Below are 19,614 nucleotides of genomic sequence, written 5' to 3' on the forward strand. Positions count from 1 at the left end.
GCGATCAGCGATAACCAGTGGAGGAGCAGTCGGAGGTAAGTATCAGACATAGCGATTTCGCTAGCAATATCGCTATAACGTCACAAAAACCAGTGATGTTATAGCGATATTGCTAGCGATATCGCTTAGGCCTGTTTCACACTTCAGTTTTTCCTGTCAGTCCAGATCCGCCAAAATAGCGGAAAACGGATCCGCAGGTGGACAGGAACGCGTGTGAGCGGATCGGAGGATGAACGGATCCGCCGAAGGTTAAAATTTAAAGGAACCGCGCCTGGGAAAAAAAAGAAAAAAATGAATACCGTGAGATATAGGGGTATCTGTGTGCGGGCATATGCGGTGAGTAGCGATCTCGGGAAGAAAGCGGGCATCATCACGTGATGTGGCAGCGATCGCGCGATGAGATCCGAGATCTCGCGCGAGGAATGGAGGTGATCGCGCGATGCAGGGGCCGAGAGCCGAGATCTCGCGCAAGGAATGGAGGTGATCGCGCGATGCAGGGGGAGATTGGGTGGGGTGATCACAGGCGGGCAGGAGATCGCACGGTGATTGGAGGCTATCGGGAGGTAAGTCGGGTAAAAGGAGAGAGAGAATGAATTTCATTCGGCACCCAAAGAGAATTGCAGGTTAAATCAGTGAATGGCGGATCCGCGGCCAAAATAAAAGTTGCATGGTCCGTTCGGTGATGTCAGCAGATGCCAAAATCTTGGCGGATCCGCTGACATGCGGATGCAACGGACGACCATCAGTCAAAATCCGCCAATAATGCTAGTAATAATGCTGATGGTCAAAAACGGATGTGTGAAACAGGCCTTAGTGTGACAGGCCCTTTACGCTTGAAAAACTCAGCAGTTTCGCCCATCTGAAATAAAATGTTTTGTGCACGTAACCTTGCATGGTGCTACCATCCCAGGTAATTTTTTTCACCGGAATCTGTCACCAGGCATGACATCAGGGGCTTATCTACAGCATTCTGTAATGCTGTGGATAAGCCCCCGATGTAACCTGAAAGATAAGAAAAACACATTAGATTATACTGACCGGAGGGGGCGGTCCGGTCCGATTGGTGTCGCGGTCTGGTCCAGCTCCTCCCATCTTCATACGATGCTGTCCTCTTCTTCCCTTCCTGTAGTGGCTCCAGGGCAGGCGCACTGCTCTGCCCTGTTGAGGGCAGAGCAGAATACTGCAGTGCGCAGACGCAGACCTCTCCGGACGCCTGTGCACTGCAGGACTCTGCAGATTCCCTTTAAGGGTTGTGGGAACATCCTTTAAACTAAAGCTGCCACAGGCTTAGTCCCTGAGTCATAAAGACTGGTGTTGTACGCACCAGTCTTATAAGGAGGCATATTGGTTTTAGAAGTGCCTGGTTCATTAAGAAGTGAATGTCACTTAATGAATCAGACGCATCTTACAAGTCATGTTCGCCTATGTGCGTCTCTCCAAAAATCTTACTCCAGTCATAACCTTAGTCCAGACATGGGCTGGAGTAAGTTTCCTGGTGTAATAAATGCCACTTCTGGTCATGAATTAGATGAGTGGAGGTTGCCCTGCCCATGCTCTGCCCAAGGTGGAGCTGGCTGGGGCTGCTGTGAACTCACCAAGAGTTGCCAAATATTTGTGCAATTTCACATTTTGCAAAAGTATTGTGACTTCATAAAGTGTTTCACTACAGTTATTTGGTGCATTGGTCCCATAGTTTTTACTGGTCTGATGGCAACTTCATAGATATGTTTTTGGGATTAAAAAATATAGTTATGGGTTGAATTATAAGTTAGTAATAGAAAACTTACTTGAATACGGCTATTAACAAGTTTACTAAGAGAATATTTGCCACCAACAAATAACATGCCATGATGGCTGGAGTCAGCCAAGCGCCCGGAATACAAGGAGGGAGACGCTTCCCATCATCATCATATAGGTTTTCACCACAAGGAGCTGAAACATAAAGCTAGAATTATCAGGATCACAGTATAGTTTTACTTACAGGTAATTCAAGTATATGTTTTAGGCAACATCAGTATTTGGCATGCAATTGCAAAAAAACTCCTCTGCATTTATTGTGGCATGTTAAAATTCATGGACAGCCCAAGTATAAAAGATTAGAAGTTGCTTGTCATCCACCCACCTTTCTTTGACTGCCCCTCTATGACGTCCCCTAATAAGTCATAATGAAGGGGAATGTCTTTCTGAGGTTATTTTTTCCCTCAGTAAGCTTACATTCTGTAGTGATTAGCTAATTAATGTAGTCTTATAGTGGTTAGCATTCTGTTTTTCCAGATACCACACTCCACACCAACTTTATAGCAAAAGATAGATTTTTTCCAATCAGTTTTATTGCATACATAGGTTTAACCCCTTAACGACCAATGGCAGATCTATCTGTCATTGGACGCCTTTCCCTGTCATCGCCTGTGCTGCACCTTTTCCGGCACATGACAGTTGATATGATCAGCAGACATGTGATGCTAACAGCCGCTGGAAGAATCGTGATCCTGCTGCGGCTGTTAACTCGTTAAATGCTGCTGTCAAATGCTGACATCGGCATTTAACATGCATTTCTGTCAATCTCGCAGGAAATCTGTCCATCAGTGACCCCCGTCACGTGATCGCAGGTCACCGATGGGTTGGCATGACAATCAGAGATCTCCTGGAGACCCCTATGGTTCTCACTGCCGGTGGGCGGCGCTCATAGCAAGTGAGGTATTCTGCTGCATATTTGGTATTGCCACTTTCAGAATCGCCCGATCTATCAATAAAAAAAGAAACTAACCTGATCGCTAAACGGCGTAGCGAGAAAAAAAGTCAAAACGGCAGAATTGCATTTAAAAAGCAATAACGGGTGATCAAAAGATCGTATGTGCACCAAAATGAGATAATTAAAAATGTCAGCTCGGCATACAAAAAATAAACCTTCACCTAGCCCGAGATCACGAAAAGTGGGGATGCTACGGGTATCGGAAAATGGCACAATGTTTTTTAAACAAAGTTTGGAATTTGTTTTCACCACTTAGATAAAAAAGAACCTAGACATGTTTGGTGTCTATGAACTCGTAATGCCCTGGAGAATCAAAATAGCAGGTCAGTTTTAGCATTTTGTGAACCTAGTAAAAAAGAAAAAAACAAAACTACAACTGTGTGATTGCACTTTTTTTGCAATTTCACCGCACTTGGAATGTTTTTCCCGGTTTCCAGGACATGATATGTTAAAACCAATGGTGTCATTCAAAAGTACAACTCGTCCCGCAAAAAACAAGCCCTCACATGGCCATATTGACGCAAAAAAAAAAACTTATGGCTCTGAGAAGAAGGGGAGCAAAAAACAAAAATGCAAAACAAAAAATACCTCCGGTCATGAAGGGGTTAAGGGGGGTCAGCAGTTTGCTGGTCCTGTGAAAATGCTGACAGTTCTAAAGCGGGACCTTTTTGTATAATTTTATCATCGTCATCACTGTGAAAAGAAAATCTTAACCTGGCGCTGGCTACTCTAGTAACGGTCCATGTACACGGCGTATCACGAGCTGGAAACTTGTTTTTGGGTCAGTGGTCATTTAATAGCCTGTTTATATAGACCAACTGCAGTTCAGATGTGCACAGAACGATCAGTAATTGTTCAGTGCACATAAACTGCCAGTGTTCTCGACAGCACAGGTCCTGTTTATACAGGATGATGTGCTGCTGAGGACTATGATCTGTTGTGCAACCAAAACATAATTTCATCTGACAAATGAGTCTTTTTATGCAGTGTAAATGCTTTGATGGTGGTCCTTAAAGGAAATCTGTCACCTAATTTTTCGTGTATAAGATGCGGCCACCGCCATCAGGGGCTTATCTACAGCATTCTATAATGCTGTAGATAAGCCCCCGATGTAACCTGAAAGAGAAGAAAAACGAGTTATATTATACTCACCGGGGGGGGCGATCCTGGTCCAGTCCTGGTTCAGTGGGTGTCGCAGTCAGTCTTACTCTAACATGAAAACCACAGAAAGAGGAAAGAATCCTCCAATATTTGAGAAAAAATCAAAACAGGCAGAGATGCTTACCTGTATAGACAGGCTACAGTACAAATGCACTAACAGGGTGCAGCGGACCCAAGTAAAATGGCAACTGCACAGGTGCAATAATACCTAATGAAACAGCCAGCCTACAATCAGGGATTGGCCGTGTGGCACAACAGTGCAAAAAAATTATCCGAATGTGGCAATGTTCACACAGGGAATGCAGAGCATATGGTTCACAGCCTCTTAGTAACACCATATAGGGGGGCTGCCCAGTGCTAACTATAATGCATCCCGTGTGAACAAAGGCCACAGTTTACAGAACCATTTGGGCCCAACTGCACCCTGAAAAGATAAAAAGTGCACAAAAACATATCAATATACTGTATGTAAGGCATTGGTTAATATTATGGCCATAATGCGTAAGCTGGCAAACAAACGTCAAAGTTCCTTACACTTGCCAGTCCTACTCTAACATGAAAACCACAGAAAGAGGAACAAATTCTCCAATATTTGAGAAAAACAAAACAGGCACTGGTGGGCTACACGGCCAATCCCGGATTGTAGGCTGGCTGTTTCATTTGGTATTATTGCACCTGTGCAGCTGCCATTTTACTTGGGTCCGCTGTACCCTGTTAGTGCATTTGTACTGAGGCCTGTCTATACAGGTAAGCATCTCTGCCTGTTTTGTTTTTTTTCTCAAATATTGGAGGATTCTTTCCTCTTTCTGTGGTTTTCATGTTAGAGTAGGACTGGCAAGTGTAAGGAACTTTGACGTTAGTTTGCCAGCTTACGTATTATGGCCATAATATCAACCAATACCTTACATATATCAATGGGTGTCGCAGTCCAGTCTGGCACCTCCCATCTTCTAGCGATGACATCCTCTTCCTTGCTTTCCGTTGCAGCTCCGGCTCCGGCGCACTGCTCAACAGGACCACCTTTTTAACCTTCATGACCTTGCAATTTTCCTTTTTTGTGATTTAGTTTTTTCCTCCTCTTCTTCCAAGAGCTATAAGTTTTTACATTTCCCTCAATATGGCTATATGAGGGCTTGTTTTTTTTGCAGGACAAGTTGTACTTTTGAATGGCAGCGTTGATTTTTACCATATTGTGTACTGGAAAACGTTAAAAAATTCCAAGTGCGGTCAAATTACAAAAAAGTCAAATTCCACATTTTTTTTTAAAATTTACCATATTCACTCTCTGGTAAAACTGATGTGACAATATGATTCTCCAGGTCACTATGAGTACACAGATACCAAACATTTATAGTTTTTTTTTATTTAAATGGTGAAAAAAATTCAGAAAGTTGTAAGAAAATAAATTTTTGCTTATGTTGCCATTTTCTGAGACCTGTAGCATTTTCATTCTAGATGTAGACCTGTGTGAGGACTTATTTTTTTTAAGCTTGAGCTGACGTTTTCATTGATATCATTTGGGGGTGGATACAATGTTTTGATCGACCTGTTATTTAATTATATTGGTAAAATTGCGGGGGTCAAAAAAATTAATTCTGGTGTTTTGTTTTTTTTTCTCTTTACACTGTTTATCGATCAGATTACGGTAATTGTTTTTATATTTTGATAGATTGGGCATTTCTGAAAGTAGTGATATCAAATATGTGTATTGCTATTGTTTTATCAATGGGGCAAAAGGGGGTGATTTGAACCTTTGTTATTTTTTTCAAGTTTTTTAAATCTTTTTTCCAAACTTTTTACTGACTTTAATAGTCCCTTTTGGAGACCTGAAGCTGCGATGGTCCGATCACTTGTGATATACATAGCATGGCTTTAACCATGGGCTTGCCTTCACAGATTCACAATGATGGGCATAGAATCATCAGCAGAACCCCGCTTGTCTTGAAAACCAATCGGCTTCCCTGTCAATTGATTACTGGGCGCCGATGGGCGGGATCACTGGGCGTGCGAACACATCAAAGACAGGGAAAGAAAGGTCGTGAAGGGGCTAAAGGGAACCTGTGAACTGATTCCTGAACCACAGACTGCATGAATCTGTCTATTTACAGATATCTATGATTTACTGTGAAACTTTGTGGCATTTCAGAGAAGCCAATAGTTTAAAAAGGAGCATGGAATGAGGACATGAATTATAGGCGTGGGTACACCCAAAGGGGGAGATGAAGCCGGAGAGGACATGTCCCCATTTCCACATCCTGTTTAAACTATGTTTTCTATACAGTGCCACAGTGTTTCAGGGTAAAACACAGAGAGCAGCAATTAGGGATCCCGTCCCCGATTCTTGTTGCCTGTGCCTCAGGCAGCATGAATCACCTGGCAGGTTCCCTACAATGCAAACTGTTGAAGAAGCACTCCCAGAAACATGTATCATTTGGTCAGTTAATTATTGGCAATCTTGATTTGGCAGTACAGTGGTGTCTTTCTTATTGAATTATTTCTCAATTCTTTTCTTCTGTTGTAGCACAAGCCTCTGAATCCCAAATCACAGAGGCTCTTATGTGTCTATGAAATGTCAGCTTCTCTATGCGTTCGTTTGAGACACACATTAAAGGCGTATTCCAAGAATTAGAAGTTAGGATAGGGCACAACTTACTGATCATTTAGGGTCGTTTCTTTGGGATCCCAAGCAATCCCTAGAATGGGGCGCGGGATCCCAAGAACATAGCTCTTGAATGGAGTGGGAATATATATACTCAGCCTACGCTCTATTAATTGAGTTACGGTACTGCCACAGAAATCCCAGACTAATGCTTGGCTATTTTTGACAGTTCCATAAACAGTAAATTACCAGTTTCCGGATCCCTAGTAATCAGTAAGTCACCCCCTATCATATAACTTTAAATTGAATTCTGGAAATATGCCTTTCAATAAGATTTCCATTGTATAATAGCAGAATGGAATGGATATAACAAGTCAAGAGAAGAGCAACAGGTAAGAAAATTGACTGTACATACTGTTTTCTGGAAGCCAAATATTTCTGGAGTGCTTCTATAATATACTGGAATGATATAATCATCTTGAAATGATAGTAACATTTTTATGCTTTACATGTATGTCTATGCAGGGGATTGGGAACTGTATATATAAAAAACATCAGACTGTAATACAAATGTATAAAGAAAGTAATCAGCACTGAATTTTTAATCTAAAAATGATAATAATAAAATATGTAGATTCATTTATTAGAAGTGAATTGGACTCCTAGAAGGGTTATGTATTGCTGAATATGATTTGTGACCGTCTCCCACTTTCATGAACAGTTGTGATGTGATTTACATATGTCAATTAGACATTAGGCTTTTGTCCCACGCATTCTATTTTTTCACTAACACATTTGAAAGTGATAAACCGTATATAAAAATACTTACGGTTTATCTCCATTGCGTACACTGTTCAGAAAAAAAGGATACAATTTGTGAGAAAGTGATAAAAATCATTATATAAATTACATATGGTAGAATCAAGAAACCAATGCATTGAAAAAATAATATAGATTATAATCTATATTTTGATCTTCCCTAATAACTATTATGTAATATCTGTTCTCTTTATCTTTGTTCTGTGATTATCTATACATGGAAAAGGATGTTATAATAGATACCACAAAACGTAATAATTGTTATCAGTTTACATTCTGATGGAAACTGATGAAGAAACTGGCTGTGTGCACCCTCCAAAGTGATATCCACTAGCGTCCAGTGCAAGCACAGTGGAGCGAGGTGTATTGGCCTCGGCTTCATCTGAGCATTGTGCATATGCTACATGAAGTTGAAAAACCTTGTGATAACATACAGGCTGTGAGATGTCAATCAAGCCAGAAGGAGGACCAACCAGTTTGACTGTTTTGGAGAATTCCACTTCCTTGACTTCTTACTGCCATTTGTAGACATTATTTTAAGAGTAACTACTTATTTATTTTTCAATTATCATAAACGCATTACAAAGTTATGAATGTTTGTAATATCCTTCATTACCTTTTATGCTTCCTTCACTCAAAAACACTATGCAATGCTGTTTCAATATCTAGTTTATGCTCTTTTAGAAGCTACTTTCAACTGCTGCCCGGAAATATCCATACACTGCATGCAAACAGTCTGTATATGGGAATTCCTCTGTCTGAATATGGGGATAGGAACAGAAACTCCACACACAGACTGAATATAGTACATGGATCTTGCTGAGCATCAGCTTTTAAAGGAGCATAAACTGGGCACGGAGACAGCAAAAAAAGGTAATGAGAAGAGAGAGAGAAGGAAGTCAAATAAGGTAATGCCATGTATTCCAAAAATTCATAACTTGTAATTCCTGGAGGATAATTACTAAAAAATATTTAGTTAGTTACTCTTAAAAATTAAAATTTACATTAACCTAAATCTACCAGAACATAGAAGATCATTACTGTGAAACTGTTAACATTTTGGGTAAAAGGTTGAGGGTTGTTGGCTGAACGATGGTTTGGACAATTGTTTGGCCAACAGCTATACCGCCTGACTTTCCCATACACAAGAGAACTCCCTCACTGAGCCCTCCTGTGTTCATTAAGAAAGCATCTCTGGTGGCAGCTTATCTCCTGGAGAATGAAAGGATTGACAATCTGATATTGGACACACCATATCTTTGTTTCCACTGACTCCACTGCCTTTGGCTCCATATTGGATTATCAGCCAAAACTGTTGATATCAACTGATAATAGTCTAATGTGTGTGCAGGCCTTTATTCCTATTGACAGGTTTAATGCATGTGAATGCATGTTGAGTGATCGCCACCCTTTTTACACTTTTAAGGCCCCATCTCACATAGCGAGATCACAAGCGAGATTGCTAAGGTGTCACCGATTTTGTGACGCAACAGCGATCTCGCCTGCGATCTCGCTACATGTGACACACAGCAGCGACCAGCCCCCCTGCTGGATATTGCTAATCGTGCAGGAATGTCCTGGGCCATTCTTTCGTCGTCGGCGTCCCGCTGGCCAGTGCACATCGCTGTGTTTGATCGCTGGATCATTGCTTCGTCACTGAAGAGATCTGCATGTTTGGCAGCTTACTAGCGATCATTTAGCGACACACCAGCGATCCCTACCAGGTCGTATCGTTGTTGGGATCGCTGGTGCGTCGCTAAGTGAAACGGGATCCTAAGAATATCGGGAAACAAGTGTGCAGTATAAAGGCATCCTTAGTGTATGGACACATTTATGACTAATTGCTACTATTAATTGCAGTTTCTATAAAGCACACACACACCTTACTCCACTGTTTATATGGATATCAATGTAGAAAGTAAGTATATGCTTCTAATTTGGTGATTCAAAGGGATTTTTCTACAAATAATAATAAAATGGTAATTTGTTCTACATACTACATACAGTGGCATGGAAAAGTTTGGGCACCCCGGGTCAAAATGACTTATTGTGAACAGTTATGCAAGTTGAAGATGAAATGATCTTTAAAAGGCCTAAAGTTAAAGAGGACATATTTTCTTTGTATTTTAAGAGAAAAAAAAAATATAATTTTCATATTTTACATTTAAAAAAATTACAAAAAGGAAAGTACCTAGTAGCACCCCCTTTTCAAAGTATCACCGCTACGAAACAATTTTGTCTTTCAATTCTTGTTTGAGCAATTTTCATCCATTCTTCCTTGGAAAATTCTTCCAGTTCTGTAAGATTCCTGGATCGTCTCGCATGCACTGCTATTTTGAGATTTAGCAACAGATTTTTAATAATGTTCACATCAGGGGACGATGAGGGCCATTGTACAACCTTCAACTTGCACCTTTTGAGGTAGTCTATTGTGGATTTTTACATGTGTTTAGGATCATTATACATTTGTAGAAGCCATCCTCTTTTCAACTTCAGCTTTTCACAGATAATGTTATGTTTGCAACAAGAATTTGTTGAAATTTCATTGATTCCATTCTTCCCGCTGACCATGAAATGTTCTCAGTGCCTTTGGCTGCAACACAACTACAATGCATGATTGATCCACCACCATGCTTAATGGTTGGTGAGATGATCTTTCCCTGAAATTCTGTGCCCTTTTCTCTCCATACATACCTTTGATCAATGTGGCAAAAGTGTTCTATTTTAATCTCATGGGTCTACAGGAATTCTTTCCAAAATGAATCAGGCTTGTTTAGATGTTCTTTTGCATACTTCTGAAGCTGAATTTTAGTGTGAGGATGCAGGACATGTTTTCTTCAGATTACTCTTCCATGAAGGCCATATTTGTGCAGGTGTCTCTGAACAGTAGAACAATGTACCACAACTCCAGAGTCTGCTAAATCTTTCTGAAGGTCTTTTGCAGTCAAGCGGCGGTTCTGATTTGCCTCTCTAGCAATCCTATGAGCAGCTCTCACTGAAATTTTAGTTTGTCTTCCAAATCTTATTTTGACCTCCACTGTTCCTGTTAACTGCCATTTCTTAATTACATTTTGAACTGAGGAAATGGCAACATGAAAATGCTTTGCTTTATTCTTATAGCCTTCTCCTGCTTTGTGCACTTCCACCATTTTAATTTTCAGAGTGCTAGGCAGTTGCTTAGAAGAACACATGGTTGCTGTTTTTTGGCACAAGATTATTACAAAGCTGGGAAATTTGCATCACTGGGCCTTTCCTAACGATGATAGTGAACAAGCCATAGCCCTTACAGGCTAATTAAAGTCTGAAACCTTGGTCAAATGTCTCTTAGCACACAAATCTCCAAGCTTGTCCAAACTTTTGCATTGGCTCATTTTCCTTTTTATAATTTTTAAAATAAAAAAACAAATAAAAAACAATATATATAACTATATATATCTATGTCTATATATATCTATATACAGTATATATCTCTATATCTATAGATATAGATATAAATATATCTATATACAGTATATATAAAATATAACTTTAGGCCTTTTAGAGATCACTTCATCTTACTTAACCCCTTAATCCCATATGACGTACTATCCCGTCCATGTGCCCTGGGACTTAATTCCCAGTGACAGGATAGTACGTCATAGCGATCAGCGGCGCCCACGTGGTGAGCGCCGCTGATCGCAGCCGGGTGTCAGCTGATTATCACAGCTGACACCCGGCACAATGTGTCAGGGGTGGTCACGGACCGCCCCCGACACGTTAACCCCTTGCATACCACGATCAAACACGATCGCGGTGTACCGGGGGTTAAAGGGAAGCATCGGCAGGGAGGGGGCTCCCGCCGTGCTTCCCTGAGCCCCCACGGCAGCGCAATGTGCAGCGCTGCTGCGGGGGGCTCCTTCCCTGCAGGCCCCCGAATCCAAGATGGCAACGGGGACCTTCTGGGGCCTGCAGGGAGCCGGCTTCCTCAGTGCCTGCAAAGCGCAGGCATGAGGAAGCCTGCTGCAGTACCTGTGACAGATTGCTGATCTGTCACAGTGATCTGTGATGTGACAGATCAGCGATCTGTCACAGGACAGTGATGTCCCACCTGGGACAATGTAATAAAGTTAAAAAAAAAAGTGATTTATTATCATGCCGCCAAACAAAAAGTGCAATAACGCGCGATCAAAAAGACGCATATAAATATCCATGGTACCGCTGAAAACGTCATCTTGTCCTGCAAAAAACGAGCTGCCATACAGCATCATCAGCGAAAAAATAAAAAAGTTATAGCTCGCAGAATAAAGCGATGCAAAAATAATTATTTTTTATATAAAATAGTTTTCATTGCATAAAACCGCCAAAACATAAAAAAATGACCTAAATGAGGTATCGCTGTAACCGTACTGACCCGAAGAATAAAAAGGCTTTATCAATTTTATCGCATGCGGAACGGTGTAAACGCACCCCCCCAAAAGAAATTCATTAAACGCTGGTTTTTGTTCATTCTGCGTCCCAAAAATCGGAATAAAAAGCGATCAAAAAATGTCACGTGCCCGAAAATGATACCAATAAAAATGTCAACTTGTCCCGCAAAAAATAAGACCTCACATGACTCGGTGGATCAAAATCCGGAAAAATTATAGCTCTCAATATGTAACATAGTAACATAGTAACATAGTAACATAGTTATTAAGGTTGAAGGGAGACTTTAAGTCCATCTAGTTCAACCCATATCCTATCCTAACTTGTCCTAACATGTTGATCCAGAGGAAGGCAAAAAAACCCCATGTGGCAACAAGTAAGCTTCACATTGGGGAAAAAAATTCCTTCCTGACTCCACATACGGCAATCAGACTTGCTCCCTGGATCAACGCAATATTAAGGAAACTAGTGTATATACCCTGTAATATTATACTTTTCAAGAAAGGCATCCAGTCCCTTCTTAAATTTTAGTAGGGAATCACTCATTACAACATCATATGGCAGAGAGTTCCATAGTCTCACTGCTCTTACAGTAAAGAATCCGCGTCTGTGAGTATGCTTAAACCTTCTTTCCTCCAGACGTAGAGGATGCCCCCTTGTCCCCGTCACAGGTCTAAGAGTAAAAAGATCATTAGAAAACTCTTGGTATTGTCCCCGCATATATTTATACATTGTAATAAGATCACCCCTAAGCCTTCGATTCTCCAAACTAAATAACCCCAAATGTAATAACCTGTCTTGGTATTGCAGACCCCCCTAGTTCCCTAATAACCTTGGTCGCTCTTCTCTGCACCCGCTCCAGTTCAGCTATGTCTTTCTTATACACCGGAGACCAGAACTGTACACAGTATTCTAAGTGTGGTCGCACTAGTGACTTATATAGAGGTAAAATTATGTTCTCCTCATGAGCATCTATGCCTCTTTTAATGCATCCCATATTTTATTTGCCTTTGCAGCAGCTGCCTGACACTGGCCGCTAAATGTGAGTTTGTCGTCCACCCATACACCCAGGTCTTTTTCAGTGACTGTTTTGCCCCATGTTTTACAATTAAGCACATAATTATATATCTTGTTCGTTCTACCCAAGTGCATGACCTCACATTTATCCCCATTAAAGCTCATTTGCCATTTATCAGCCCAAGCTTCTAGTTTACATAAATCCTCCTGTAATATAAAATTGTCCTCCTCTGTATTGATTACCCTGCAGAGTTTAGTGTCATCTGCAAATATTGAAATTCTACTCTCTATGCCCCCTACAAGGTCATTAATAAATATGTTAAAAAGAAGCGGGCCCAAAACTGACCCCGGTGGTACCCCACTGCTAACCGTGACCCAGTCTGAGTGTGCTCCATTAATAACCACCCTTTGTTTCCTATCCCTGAGCCAGCTCTTAACCCACCTACACATATTTTCCCCTATCCCCATTGTTCTCATTTTATGTATCAACCTTTTGTGTGGCACCGTATCAAAAGCTTTTGAAAAGTCCATGTACACCACATCCACTGCATTCCCTTGGTCCAGTCCGGAACTTACCTCTTCATAAAAGCTTATCAGATTAGTCTGACAGGAACGGTCCCTTGTAAACCCATGTTGATATTGGGTCATGAGGTTATTCTTCTCCAGATACTCCAGTATAGTATCTCTTAGAAAACCCTCCAGGATTTTACCCACAGTTGAGGTTAAACTTACTGGCCTATAATTTCCAAGTTCAGTTTTTGTCCCCTTTTTGAATATTGGCACCACATTTGCTATATGCCAGTCCTGTGGTACAGACCCTGTTATTATGGAATCTTTAAAGATTAAAAATAATGGTCTATCTATGACTGTGCTTAATTCCTGCAGTACTCGGGGGTGTATCCCATCCGGGCCCGGGGACTTGTCAATTTTAGTGATTTTTAGACGCCGCCGTACTTCCTGCTGGGTTAAGCAGGTGACATTTAACAGAGAATTTTTATCCCTGATCATGTTATCCGTCATGGGATTTTCTTGTGTAAACACTGTTGAAAAAAAGTCATTTAGCATATTGGCTTTTTCCTCATCCTCATCCACCATTTCACCCAGACTATTTTTAAGGGGGCCAACACTATCATTTTTTAGTTTCTTACTATTTATGTAGTTAAAGAATATTTTGGGATTATTTTTACTTTCTCTGGCAATGAGTCTCTCTGTCTCAATCTTTGCTGTCTTGATTTGCTTTTTACAGAATTTATTTAATCTTCTGTATTTAGTTAATGCCTCATCACTACCTATTTGCTTTAATTCGCTAAATGCTTTATTTTTGTCCCTTATTGCGCCCCTTACAGCTCTATTTAGCCATAGTGGTTTCTTCCTATTTATCGCATGTTTATTCCCATGCGGTATATATTGTGCACAGTTTTTGCATGTGGTGATGCAAAAACTATTTTTACAATAAAAAGCGTCTTTTAGCGTGTGACAGCTGCCAAACATAAAAACCCGCCATAAATAGTAAATCAAACCCCCCGTTATCACCCCCTTAGTTAGGGAAAAATAATAAAATTAAATGAAAATGTATTTATTTCCATTTTCCCATTAGGGTTAGGGCTAGGGCTAGGGCTAGGGTTAGGGCTAGGGCTAGAGTTAGGGCTAGGGTTAGGGTTAAGGCTGAGATTAGGGTTAGGGGTGTGTTGGGGTTAGGGTTAGAGTTAGAATTGGGGGTTTCCACTGTTTGGGCACATCAGGTGCTCTCCAAATGCAACATGGCGTCTGATCTCAATTCCAGCCAATTCTGAGTTGAAAAAGTCAAATGGTGCTCCTTCTCTTCCAAGCTCTGCCATGTGCCCAAACAGTGTTTTACCCCCACATATGGGGTATCAGCCAACTCAGGACATTGCAAAACAACTTTTGGGGTCCAATTTCTCCTGTTACCCTTAGGAAAATAAAAAATTGGGGGCAAAAATATCATTCTTGTGGAAAAAAATGATTTTTTATTTTCATGCCCGGGCATTATAAACTTCTGTGAAGCACTTGGGGGTTCAAAGTGCTCACCACACATCTAGATAAGTTCCGTGGGGGTCTAGTTTCCAAAATGGGGTCACTTGTGGGGTATTTCAATAGTTTAGGTACATCAGGGGCTCTCCAAACGCACATGACACCCGCAGACCATTCCATCAAAGTCTGCATTCCAAAACGTCACTACTTCCCTTCCGAGACCCAACGTGCGCTCATACAGTAGTTTTCTCCCACATATGGGGTATCAGCGTACTCAGGACAAATTGGACAACAACTTTTGGAGTCCAATTTCTCCTGTTACCCTTGGGAAAATAAAAAAATTGGGGACTAATTGATCATGTTTGTGAAAAAATACGATTTTTTTATTTTCATGCCCGGGCATTATAAACTTCTGTGAAGCCCTTGGGGGTTCAAAGTGCTCACCACACATCTAGATAAGTTCCTTAGGGGGTCTAGTTTTCAAAATGGGGTCACTTGTGGGGGGTTTCCACTGTTTAGGTACATCAGGGGCTCTCCAAAAGCAACACGACACCCGCAGACCATTCCATCAAAGTCTGCATTCCAAAACGTCACTACTTCCCTTCCGAGACCCGACGTGTACCCATACAGTAGTTTTCTCCCACATATGGGGTATCAGCGTACTCAGGACAAATTGGACAACAACTTTTGGGGTCCAATTTCTCCTGTTACCCTTGGGAAAATAAAAAAATGGGGACTAATGGGGACTAGATAATTTTCTTTGGGGGTCTAGTTTCCAAAATGGGGTCACTTGTGGGGGGTTTCCACTGTTTAGGTACATCAGAGGCTCTCCAAACGTGACATGGCGTCCGATCTGAATTCCAGCCAATTTTGCATTGAAAAAGTCAAACGGCGCTCCTTCCCTTCTGAGCTCAGCCATGCGCCGAAACAGTGGTCCCCCACATATCAGGTATCAGCGTACTCAGGACAAATTGCAAAATAAATTTTGCAGTCCAATTTCTCCTGTTACCCTTGGTAAAATAAAAAAAATTGAACCTGAAGTATTTTTTTTGTGAAAAAAAGTTAAATGTTCATTTTTTTAAAATATTCAAAAAATTCCTGTGACGCACCTAAAGGGTTAATAAACTTCTTGAATGTGGTTTTGAGCCCCTTAAGGGGTGCAGTTTTTAGAATAGTGTCACTTTTTGGTATTTTCTGTCACATAGACCCCTCAAAGTGGCTTCAAATGTGATGTGGTCCGTAAAAATAAAATGGTGTTGCAAAAATGAGAAATCACTGGTCAATTTTTAACCCTTAGAACTTCGTAACAAAAAAAATTTTGGTTCCAAAATTGTGCTGATGTAAAGTAAACATGTGGGAAATGTTACTTATCAAGTTTTTTGTGTGCCGTATCTCTGTGATTTAAGGGCATAAAAATTCTAAGTTGGAAAATTGCGAAATTTTCAAAATGTTTGCCAAATTTCCGTTTTTTTCACAAATAAACGCAAGTTATTTAAATGAAATTTTACCACTAACATGAAGTACAATATGTCACGAGAAAACAATGTCAGAATAACCGGGATCCATGGAAGCGTTTCAGAGTTATAACCTCATAAAGGGACAGTGGTCAGAATTGTAAAAATTGGCCCGGTCATGAGCGTGCAAACCACCCTTGGGGCTTAAGGGGTTAACTGTTCACTAGAGTTGAGCGAAACGGGTCGAAAAAATTCAAAAGTCGCCGGCTTTTGGCAAAGTCGGGTTTCATGAAACGAAACCCGACCCTAGGATGAGGTCGGCCACGAGGTCGGCGACTTACGCGCCAAAGTCGCGTTTCAAAAGTTTGTTTTGCGCTCTTTTTCAGCCAATCAGGATCCACGGACACTGTGGGCAACGTGATGACCTAGGCACGGGTCACCACCATCTTTCAGAAGGGCATGCAAGTGATTGGCTTGCTTTGGTGGGCGTCACAGGGGATATAAAAGGGCGTGCACGCCGACCGCCATCTTACTTCTGCCGATCTTAGTATAGGGAGAGGTTGCTGCTGATTCTGTAGGGAGAGCGTTAGGCAGGGAAGAAGACAAAAAAACTGCTTCTGCTGCTAGCGATTTGGCCTGCACAACACACAAGTCACTGTGTGTGCAGTGCAAGGGGAGGCTATATTGTGGTGTATCAGTGGTGTTGGTTGTTGGGCTGCCTTTTAAGGCTTCCTGACACGCTGGCATTGCTGTTTACCCACTGCTCCGCAAACTGCTTTTTTAAAAGCATTCCAATCTCCCTTATCCTCTAGTCACTTTTGTCACAGCTGTGCCATCGAGCGTGTCATATAGCGCTCAGATATCAGTGGGCCTCACACAATCCACAAGTGTCCAGTGTCCAAAAGTGTACGCAGAGATTCAAAATCTCCATTATCCTCTCGTCACTTTGGTCACAGGCAGCTGTGCCATCGAGCGTGTCACATAGCGCTCAGATATCAGTGGGCCTCACACAATCCACAAGTGTCCAGTGTCCAAAAGTGTACGCAGAGATTCAAAATCTCCATTATCCTCTCGTCACTTTGGTCACAGGCAGCTGTGCCATCGAGCGTGTCACATAGCGCTCAGATATCAGTGGGCCTCACACAATCCACAAGTGTCCAGTGTCCAAAAGTGTACGCAGAGATTCAAAATCTCCATTATCCTCTTGTCACTTTGGTCACAGGCAGCTGTGCCATCGAGCGTGTCACATAGCGCTCAGATATCAGTGGGCCTCACACAATCCACAAGTGTCCAGTGTCCAAAAGTGTACGCAGAGATTCAAAATCTCCATTATCCTCTCGTCACTTTGGTCACAGGCAGCTGTGCCATCGAGCGTGTCACATAGCGCTCAGATATCAGTGGGCCTCACACAATCCACAAGTGTCCAGTGTCCAAAAGTGTACGCAGAGATTCAAAATCTCCATTATCCTCTCGTCACTTTGGTCACAGGCAGCTGTGCCATCGAGCGTGTCACATAGCGCTCAGATATCAGTGGGCCTCACACAATCTACAAGTGTCCAGTGTCCAAAAGTGTACGCAGAGATTCAAAATCTCCATTATCCTCTCGTCACTTTGGTCACAGGCAGCTGTGCCATCGAATGTGTCACATAGCGCTCAGATATCAGTGGGCCTCACACAATCCACAAGTGTCCAGTGTCCAAAAGTGTACGCAGAGATTCAAAATCTCCATTATCCTCTCGTCACTTTGGTCACAGGCAGCTGTGCCATCGAGCGTGTCACATAGCGCTCAGATATCAGTGGGCCTCACACAATCCACAAGTGTCCAGTGTCCAAAAGTGTACGCAGAGATTCAAAATCTCCATTATCCTCTCGTCACTTTGGTCACAGGCAGCTGTGCCATCGAGCGTGTCACATAGCGCTCAGATATCAGTGGGCCTCACACAATCCAAAAGTGTCCAGTGTCCAAAAGTGTACGCAGAGATTCAAAATCTCCATTATCCTCTCGTCACTTTGGTCACAGGCAGCTGTGCCATCGAGCGTGTCACATAGCGCTCAGATATCAGTGGGCCTCACACAATCCACAAGTGTCCAGTGTCCAAAAGTGTACGCAGAGATTCAAAATCTCCATTATCCTCTCGTCACTTTGGTCACAGGCAGCTGTGCCATCGAGCGTGTCACATAGCGCTCAGATATCAGTGGGCCTCACACAATCCACAAGTGTCCAGTGTCCAAAAGTGTACGCAGAGATTCAAAATCTCCATTATCCTCTCATCACTTTGGTCACAGGCAGCTGTGCCATCGAGCGTGTCACATAGCGCTCAGATATCAGTGGGCCTCACACAATCCAAAAGTGTCCACTGTCCACAAGTGTGTGCAGAAATTCTAAATCTCCCCTGTCCTACAGACACCTTGTACCTTGTTTTACATTACTATATAGTTTGTTGGATTTTGTCTACATTTCTACCAAAAATGAGGAAGGCTGGTGGAAGAGGCCGTGGAATTGGGCGGGGGTTGGCAGCTGGTAATGATGGTGTTGGTTGTGGATCTGATGGTAGTGGCAAGAGCAAAATAGGACCGAATGCAGGAGGTGCTGACCCTGCGTCATCGTCTGGCTACATAAGGCCTCGAACGCTTAGTTTTCTAGGAGTTGGCAAACCACTTTTAAAGGCAGAGCATCAGGAAAAAGTTTTGTCTTACATTGCTGACTCAGCCTCCAGCTCTATCGCCTCCTCTTCTTCAGTTGTAAAAAGTAAAAGCACTGAGTCGTCATTGGAGGCTCATGTTCATGAACCACACCTTTCCTTGTGTCCTTCACCCCAACCAAGATTGAAGGATGACGCAGGCCATACTACTGATTACTCCATGGAGCTGTTTTCACATACCATGCCTGGATTATCAAGTGAAATGGTGAATTACCCAGGCCAAGATGAATCTGACATGGAGTGCACTGATGCACAGCCGCTGATGGATGATTCTGCTGGTACATTCACTCAGAGCACTACATTGTCCTCGCAGTGTACAGAGCCAGATTTTGACCCTGATGAGACTCAGGTGCCCCTTCCCGCACACTATACCACCATACACGGTGACACAGAGAAAGGTGCACATGACATAGAAGAGGAGGTGATGGATGACCCAGTTGTTGACCCAGATTGGCATCCATTGGGGGAAGAGGATGCTGCTTCCAATAGCTCAGATGAGGAGCATCCACAGCAGACATCGACATCGCAACAGCTGTTATCTGGCAGGCCCGGAGCACTCCAAAGACAGGTTCCAAACATCAAAAGAGTTGCTGGACAGCTTGTCCAGAGGGTCAAAAGATCACAGCGTGCTAGGCCGCAAAATGTCTGCCAAAGTAGGAAGAGTGCAGTGTGGCACTTTTTTGAACAAAATCCTCATGATCAGGCCAAGGTTAT

General features: G+C 42.2%; 1 protein-coding gene across 2 annotated transcripts in view; it reads right to left on the minus strand.

Annotated features, from left to right (window-relative positions):
* TRPM1 (transient receptor potential cation channel subfamily M member 1) overlaps positions 1-19,614 on the minus strand; it is a 337,343-nt gene that overhangs the window by 50,808 nt on the left and 266,921 nt on the right. For both annotated transcript variants that reach the window (XM_073586898.1, XM_073586897.1), the window contains exons 23-24: positions 7,342-7,362; positions 1,788-1,932 (exon numbers count right to left, since the gene is read on the minus strand). In XM_073586898.1, coding sequence (XP_073442999.1) covers positions 1,788-1,932; positions 7,342-7,362 — 166 coding nt within the window. The remainder of the gene's footprint in view (positions 1-1,787; positions 1,933-7,341; positions 7,363-19,614) is intronic.

This window comes from Dendrobates tinctorius, unplaced genomic scaffold (assembly GCF_039654945.1).
Source record: "Dendrobates tinctorius isolate UK_male_01 unplaced genomic scaffold, ASM3965494v1 ptg000097l, whole genome shotgun sequence".
Lineage (NCBI taxonomy): Eukaryota > Metazoa > Chordata > Amphibia > Anura > Dendrobatidae > Dendrobates > Dendrobates tinctorius.